General features: G+C 37.5%; 1 protein-coding gene across 3 annotated transcripts in view; it reads right to left on the bottom strand.

The window, feature by feature from the left end:
• Positions 1-8,963, bottom strand: part of tmprss3a (transmembrane serine protease 3a) — a 39,014-nt gene that overhangs the window by 1,868 nt on the left and 28,183 nt on the right. For all 3 annotated transcript variants that reach the window (XM_008438546.3, XM_017303001.2, XM_081598434.1), the window contains 6 exons: positions 5,169-5,215; positions 4,112-4,277; positions 2,420-2,589; positions 1,538-1,633; positions 1,283-1,425; positions 40-192 (listed from right to left, as the gene is read on the bottom strand). In XM_008438546.3, coding sequence (XP_008436768.1) covers positions 40-192; positions 1,283-1,425; positions 1,538-1,633; positions 2,420-2,589; positions 4,112-4,277; positions 5,169-5,215 — 775 coding nt within the window. The remainder of the gene's footprint in view (positions 1-39; positions 193-1,282; positions 1,426-1,537; positions 1,634-2,419; positions 2,590-4,111; positions 4,278-5,168; positions 5,216-8,963) is intronic.

Genomic DNA, 8,963 nt, shown 5'->3' with positions numbered 1-8,963 from the left:
ACTAATCCTAAAACAGACTGAATTGTCTTACATACTCACTTCTATCTGTAGGCGGATCCAGCTGAGCGCCTTTGTAACTCTAGCGTAAACTCCTGGTTTGTTCACCTCGGCACAGCCAGTCCCCCAACTAGTCACCCCAACAAGCTTCCATACGGATGAGTCTTCACATGCCAGCGGGCCCCCGCTGTCCCCCTGTGGAAATGTACATGCAAAAATAAATGTAAGCCTCTTATTCAAGTAGTACTCTGCTATTCCTGCTGATACTCCTAGTGTGACTTTAACTAAGAAGTTTAATAAAGATCTTTCACAGCAATGAAAATGGTTGTTACAAAGAAAGCAACGCACAAGTCATACTTTTTAATCTTTTTGCATGTTCTGTTCTTTTGGGGTTATTCTTTAGGTTTTAGTGGCTCTTGTGGCCTTTATTTGAAAGTGGTCAGACAGAAAAGTAGATAATGAGAGAGGGGGAAGGCATGCAGGAACAGCCCCGATGTTTTTGGACTGAACCCAGAGAGAATCCACCATGCAAACTCCATGCAGGAAGACTGGGGCTGGGAATCGAACCCATGACCAGTAGGTGGCACTGGCCCACTGTGCACATCCCACTCCAGTGGTGGTAAATTATAAGGACTTAATATCACTTCTATGCTACTTGGCCACAGTAGCATAACAGTGGCTCAAAGTGTCTAACATTTAATAAACTGTCTTTATTTAGAATTCCTGTTTATAATTCCTGATTCAGACGATCCTGGTCAGGACTGTCCTGACTCCAGAGTCCACTCCACACAGAATCTGAGAGCTCCGAGTCGTGCTGAAATTCCTTCAGATGAAGAGCAGCGTCTGGAATCTGACCACAAAGCCAAGTCTCCATGAAGCATGGTGCAAAAGAGGAAGAAAAGCTTCTGTTCCTACTCATCAGCAGGGCCAGTCCATCCATTTTCTAGCAGAGTTAGCAAACGATAGAGAGGAAAATCCCAGGTAAAGGTATCTGGAGTCCACGTCTGCGATGCCGAGCAAGAACCTCGTCTCTCGATCCTCTTTTGCGGTGACTCACTCTTTTAGTCAAGCGATATGCTAAGGATCGGTGCTACAAGGATCGGTAATAAATACATAGAAACAGTATGTCTAATAGCTCTTCATGGTATTTACACATAAAATACCATGTGAGCACCAAAACACAGAAGCAGCCATTTGCAGCGTCATAGAAATGGTGCATAAGAAGAAGGCAACATGTTTTTTTGTAATTCTGCTGTTTTCCATGTTAAATGGAAACAAGCCGAACCTGACAGGCGTCAATTCCTCCTTCCAGATATCCTGCACATATCATCCAGGGAGAGATTAGGCCTTTGTAAACATCTGCCTGGTTGCAGGTCTTGGTAGAGATGAGCGGTATCGTAGCCGAGCGCAGAACCACGCTGGATTCTCCTAGAAACATTAGTTTAAAAGAATGAAAAGCAAATATTTAGACAGACGTTTATCGTAATATTCAAATGTAACATTATGTAGGAGACTGGATTGACAAATTACACAGACTTACCGTTTTCTTTTGTGGTTCCCCAACCAGATATCCAGCACATCCTACCTTCTGTAAACTCCTCTCCATAGTTAGGCAAACAAATGGGTTCCACAAAGCCTAGGGAAAACGTGCACGTCTCAGAGAATTTGACAATATTTACTGTATCTTTATCTCACATTTGGATTAAACCTGATACTCATCAGTCTTCAACATAAGACTGATGAGTATCTGTCCTTGGATTAAACAGCGTCCCCAGAAGGATGCAACTTAATGCAACCAGCGGAGATAATTGAAGGAAGAAATTAGGATTTCATTGACAGTTTATCCTCCCATTAGGTGAGCCGAGTTAAATATTCTTCATTAATCCTTATTTATTGAAGGTTTGCGAAACATTGTTTGACTGGAAATCAGTAAATACGCTCCCATCCAAAGTCTATTGGGTGTTATTGGTTTGATAAATATTGTTTTGATATTCTGTGGTTATACCAAATCATTTTCTACTGATGCTGTTGTCACGGTTGCCTAGAGACTCATTACTCATTTATTTAGAATATGTGAAGGATAGAATAAATTTTGAGTTATTACAAGTTGTGAGAACATATAAATGATATTCTTCTTGTAGACTGAAAATGTGTGCTCTTCACTTACAGCAGTAAAAATCCCCCATACTGATGTCTGTGTATTTCACCCACAGCTTTCTTTAAGAAAATGTTGCCTGTCAGAGTTTGATTTGATTAAAATGAAACTCATCTCTCAGTTTCCCTCCCACCTTAAGACAACAATTATCAAACAACTGTTTGAAGTGGAAGAAAGTGAACTGATTTGAACCTGAACTGCCATGAATACATTAGAAGAAAGCATGAATTCATAAGCATCGGAAGATTTGGTACTAAGTAATAGTACCATCAAACACAAGCGGCTCCTGTAGCCTCATCAATGCAACGTCGTAATCCAGTTCTTTTTGCCGATACTGAGCATGGCGTACGATTCTCTCTACAGCCAGAGAACGGGCGCCATTGATCAGCTGTTCTGTCAGCCCCGCATGAACCGTCCACAGGGAAGCGTTGTCAAATCTGGCCACAGACAAAAAGACAAACAAGACATTAGTTTCTAATTCTGCATTACTACAAAGCCCAGCCGGGCCTGTGGAAACACGGTCACTCTGAAGCAGAGGCGAGCCGCGCCGATGCGGGCCGCTAAAGTAAAACCAGTGGAAAAGGGGCAGCTGCTTTTTGCTGGCCAGAACGCTTTTAATAAGGACAATGAAAGGACAGTGTGGTTACTTTATTTTATTTATTTTCATAGTATGTAAAGAAGGACTTTACATACTTGGGGTACAAATGGGGGCGCTGCCAGAAATTCTGGGGCCCCTGACAAAAAATGTGATTGGGTCCCCCCGCGCAGCTGCTACTACAATTTTTTGAGTCTATTTGACCCACAAAAAGTGTCACAATTTCATTAACAGATTAACAATAAATACATAAATATTTCCTACTTTAAAAGGCTTGGTAGGGCTTTCTGTATGTTTTATTTTGAAATGCTGATATAGTTTATGAATTCAGTGTTCAGTGGTCATTTAATGTATTGTTAATACATGGAGCCCAGGGGCGGATCTAGATGGGGGCCAACGGGGTACCAAAGAAGTTATACTAAATAAATGTCTTGGTGGATTTTTTTAACCTTCACAATTTTACTTTAACAATGAATTAAATATTCTACGTAGTGCTGAACTTTTAGCTGCTATGGAGAGAGGATCACACTTTCCATCTGCCAGGGATCTGCAACCTGAATCTCTGGAGACAGATGTGGCTCTTTGGGTCACTTAATATATCAAATAATGAAATATTGCTCTGTTTTTTTTTGTTTCAAGAAGCACTGACTACCTTGGCCCTCGTGGTGAATTTGTTCTAGAAACAGCCTCCAAACCTAACTCCTTTCTTGTATAAATTATTCTGGTAACATTATTTAAAATACTAGAATGTTCACATAACTTTTATACTTTTAGCTGTCTGAGGACACATTTTGAATATTAAATCAGGTGTTTTGATCAGTTACTTAGTACTTGAGCAGTTTACCAAATACGTTTTACACTTGCTTAATTAAACGTGTTTAAAGTATCGTACTCTGATCAGAGTACAGTTTTGGGGTTCTCCAACCGACCTCTATGCATGAATGATTGCTCTATGGATCACTTTTTACAGACAAAAAACATTTTAAAAAAATGTCTATTACTGCAGCGGACGTCCCACCCCATGAGAGTAGGGCGACACATACCCTGGTGGGCGTCCCTTAGTTTTAATTTCTGAAAGGGGTCAATCCTATTCAGAACTGTGTTATTTGAACACCTCTTAAAGTGAATATTTTCTTAAAGTGAATATTTTCTTAAAGTGAATATTTTTGACCAAGTTTGATGTATTTCAGTCCAGCTTGGTAGTAAACTGTTATCTGAACATGAGTACATTCTATTCATTGCTTCCAGGCATCAGGCATCCAGAGTCCTGCTGTTAGCTTTTCTAATCTTGAATGTTCAGCGAGACATTTTTCCAATTAATCAGCCTTGAAAGAATTTCAGAGAGGTTTGATTGTTTGACTTACCCAAACACACAATGAGCTGCAGTAAGAATCCAGCTTGATGTTACGATGGAGCCTCCACAAATATGTTCCCTCTGGAAGTGGAGGCTGACCTGCCAGGGAAACTGACCTGGTTTGGAGATGTTACCCCCCACAATTCGAGACTTGTACTGAGGCCTAGAACCACACTCTGAGAAAAGAGGCAGGACAACAACTATCAGACGATCAATTTAAAAGTCAAATATATTTTGTTAATGAGCTACAGTCAAATTATTGCAAAAACATTTGAGGACATGGGCCCCATAATAAATTCACATAGCAAAATATTAACATAGAAAAAACATTCTAATATGTATGATGTTCAAGTAAAGGTAAAAATGATGAAAAATGAATTTCAGCTCACCATTTTTGATATGCTATGAATTTTTTGTCATCTGCATGCCTAACTTACTAGGCTCTCTTCGACGCTAATGCACTATATGACATGTTTTGTCTAGATGTACAATTATTCAGTATATTGTTCTTGATAAATGACATTTTGTTTTTCGTTGTTCTCATCTGACAATAAAGTGGAACTTCTATTCCACATCTGAATTGCATAAGGACTGTTAAAACACATGATCCATTCTGTTAATGGTGTTGACACCACCACCAGTCAGATTTACTGGCTGCCTTCACACTACAGCCTTAAGTGACCCAATTCTGATTTTTTTATCAAATTGGATTTTTTTTTTTTTTTTTTGCTGTGGCCGTTCACACTTCCAAACATATGCGACATATACATATATGTTCTCCAGAGTGAACGGGCAAACAACCTGAAAGTGTCCTGCATGCACACAGTAGGGCTTTTTGTTCTCCAACAGAGGGGTACCACCAATTTTAAACGTGTGCATGTGAATCATGATTCCACCCAGAAAACTATCAGTTCAAATATAAGATTAAAAGCCTCAAATTAATATGACATTGATGTTCACGATGAGTGGAAGTCCTGGTCATAAACTGTACTTCTCAAGCTTCCCGTTAAATACTGTTAGTAAAGAAAAAAAAAAAAAATGAAGTCAGATTGAATGTGTTCTCTCACCAATACATCTCAGAGTGGTCACCATGCCTGAGTTGCAGTGGTTCTTACTGCAAAGAGACAGTCAGCGTCATATCACATGCAAGCACTTAAAAACAAGTTCCATCAATTATTAGGTAGATTCAGAGCAGAACTTATGTACACTAGAAATTTAGCTAAAGTATGAGATGTCACACACAACATAACCTAGATAATTTTTTAATTTATTTTAGTACGATACTTCCAGTTAGGGAAAAAAACTATTTCACACATCAGAGTTTAAATGTATTTCTTCCAGATATACAGGGGATCGTCAGATAAGTGAGAGATATGACTTCTTCTTTGTCACAGCAAATTAAACACATTGTGTCTGTTGATGATTTTAAAATGATCTGTTATTCTTTTGAGGTTCTGTCAGCTCCAGAGGTCGTTTTCTTTTTTTTCTCCATCTTTTGTCATACAGGAAAGTGGGATAAAACTGTTTGTCTTTTACGAACTTCATCACCAGTGTATCTCAACCTTTTGTGGGACAGCGCCCCCTATCCACCATTCAGATGCCATACCGCCTCCCATCAAAGAAGATGTAGGCTACTTGCACTGAATATTATTTTAGGATTAATATTACTATCATTATTTATGCCGTCTTAAGTTGTACCGTTGTTTCTGTATTTATCGTCAAAATCCTTATAAGAGAAACACATTACTGAATTATTAGTTTCCAAAGAACAAAAAAGCCATGTGAATAGAAATAATTTTTAAAGGTGTCTAAGAAAAATGCAATGAAAGCCGCCAATCAGAGTGGGAAAAAAAAAAATCTTGTTCTGTGCCATTATCTGATGTTACTAAATCTTGCACAAAATGGCCAGATAAGATAAATCACATAGCAATACCAGTTTTAACTTTGAAACTTTGCAAACCGACTGAGCTCTGCAACATTAAAACATGGATCGAACTGCAAATACTTTAATCATAGCTCTACTTCTCTTCAGTGTTTCTGTCAGTTTCTGATTATGCATCTCTGTGCTGCCTTCAGGAGAATGGGACATCAGAGTATCATCCATAAAACTTCGCCCACATGGCATTTATTGTGCAAACCAGAGGTTTCAGTGGAAAAACAAAAGTTACAAAAGGTAAAAAACTCAATCCAGACTTCAAGTTTAGGGTCTGGTTCACAGAGTATGCAGTTTGTTTATGCAGTAAGTTTGTTTTGCAAAAAAAATTCACTTCATGAGACAAATGTGTGATTTAAAAGTTTAAAAGTTTTTTTTTAAGCAAAACTCAGTAGGCTTTTCTCATGGTGACATGCATTAACAATTCAATTTTTGCTTTTGTTTTTTTTTCTTTTTTCTGCAGTTCCACAATAAAGTTTGATTCAGCTCTGCTTTCCTGAATGGACCGTCTTCATCTCCACTGCAACAAACAGGCAGCTCTTTGTTTATAGTTTACAGTCACTAAAAGGTTGCACTGTTCCCTTGTTTATATTTTTAATAGTGTGGTTCTGTAAAGACAAAATATGTAAATCAGAGCTAGACTACCAGCTCTGATTACAAAAGGTTGTGCAAAATTACCCAACAGTGGTCTCCATGGATGCATTGATTAAACATCAACACACTCAATTGTTTAGTTAATGCTAACTAGTTGTTTTGTTTTCAAATAAGTTTTCGAACCAGTTTTTTGAAAAATACCTGGTAAATAGTGGTCTCCATGGATACATTGATTAAACAACTACATGTTAAATTGGGTGGTCTCCATGGATACATTGATTAAACAACAACACACTAAATTGTTTAGTTCATGTTGACTAGTTGTATTCATCTGAAATAGATTTTGGAACCATTTGTTTTTTTTAATTACCCAACAGTGGTCTCCATGGATGCATTGATTAAACATCAACACACTCAATTGTTTAGATAATGCTAACTAGTTGTTATACTTTTAAATAAGTTTTGGAACCAGTTTTTTGAAAAATAACTGGTAAATAGTGGTCTCCATGGATACATTGATCAAACAACTACACACTAAATTGTTTAGTTAATGTTAACTAGTTGTTTTGTTTTTAAATAAGTTTTGGAACCAGTTTTTTGAAAGATACCTGGTAAATAGTGGTCTCGATTGATGCATTGATTAAACATCAACACACTCAATTGTTTAGATAATGCTAACTAGTTGTTATGATTTTAAATAAGTTTTGGAACCAGTTTTTTGAAAAATACCTGGTAAATAGTGGTCTCCATGGATACATTGATCAAACAACTACATCTTAAATTGGGTAGTCTCCATGGATGCATTGATTAAACAACAACACACTAAATTGTTTAGTTAATGCTAACTAGTTGTTTTGTTTTTAAATAAGTTTTGGAACCAGTGTTGTGCAAAATTACCCAACAGTGGTCTCCATGGTTGCATTGATTAAACATCAACACACTCAATTGTTTAGATAATGCTAACTAGTTGTTATACTTTTAAATAAGTTTTCAAACCAGTTTTTTGAAAAATACCTGGTAAATAGTGGTCTCCATGGATACATTGATTAAACAACTACATGTTAAATTGGGTGGTCTCCATGGATACATTGATTAAACAACAACACACTAAATCGGTGCTTGTCAACCTTTTTTGGGCCAGCGTAGATGTTTTAATTTTTATGCTTGTGAGCTTTCAGTAGAAAAACAAAAGTTACAGGTCCTTATAATGCCATACAAATATGAGACAGAAACATGGATTATATCTTTATATAGACCTGTCTATTGATTTATAGATTAGTAGTTTTAATGGACAGAAATTACAAAGAACAAATCTGGTTCTTAATCAAATCCTATTGAGTCAAATTGAAAGTGTCATGGAGCCATCAGCCTCTGGCATGAAAAATAATATTGAAGAAATAAATATAGCAAATATAATTAAAAACATAAATAAGTGCTCAGTTCTTTACTGTTATGGTCTGTAAGATATTTATTCTCAGTACTAGATATGGTCTCAACAAACCCATGGCACTTCAACAATATTATTTTACCTTTTATCTGGAAATAGTGTCTGTGTATTATTGCTATACTCCGTATTAATTATTGCTCGAAAGGTCTTGCCATACCAGTTTATTCCTCTGTATTTACTTTAGTTTCTTAGTTTATTCTTGCATTTTGTTCTTCATTCATTTCCATTTAGTTTCCTTATATTACTATTATCCTCTCTTGGTTTATTGCTATGTCCACCTTAGTTTCTTCCTGTTGCTAGATTTTATTTTATCGTTTGTTGACGCTCATTATCAGTAATCTTCACTCATCACCTGCTGCGCCGTCGTTCAGTGTCGGATTCTCTGTTTTTATGCCATAATTCACATCTAGTTCGTCGCTCCGTTTTATGTCCCGCTTCTCCTGTTTCAGAGTTTTGCGCAATGTGCGCGTCGTTTTTTTTTTTTTTTAACCCCCTAAGGTGCAGTGCGGTCAGGAAGCGTATCGATGGGGAAAAGGCAGACTGACATAAACTTTTTAAAACGGAAAAGATTTCTGCATTCTGATTATTGAAATTTAAAAGTGCGGTGTTGTTCCATCACCCCCGTTTCATACCGGACCACTTACAGCAGTGGTCCCCAACCCCCGGTCCGTGGACCGGTACCGGTCCGTGCAAGAAATGGTGAAATATTTCCGTTTTATGTATTATTTGAGTCTGGAGGATCTTTTATTTTGAAAATCCTTTAACCGGATTCTCTCGGTTACTTGTGCGCCAACACTGAGCCCACAAGCAGCAAAATGAGTAAGAAACAGATCAGATGCCTTTGGAAAGTTTCTTTGCAAAGGGGAAAAGGCCCAGAGAAAAGACAGG

The sequence above is a fragment of the Poecilia reticulata genome, chromosome 2, assembly GCF_904066995.2.
Source record: "Poecilia reticulata chromosome 2, P_reticulata-male-v2, whole genome shotgun sequence".
Classification (NCBI taxonomy): domain Eukaryota; kingdom Metazoa; phylum Chordata; class Actinopteri; order Cyprinodontiformes; family Poeciliidae; genus Poecilia; species Poecilia reticulata.
This window is presented reverse-complemented; position numbering and strand designations above follow the sequence as displayed.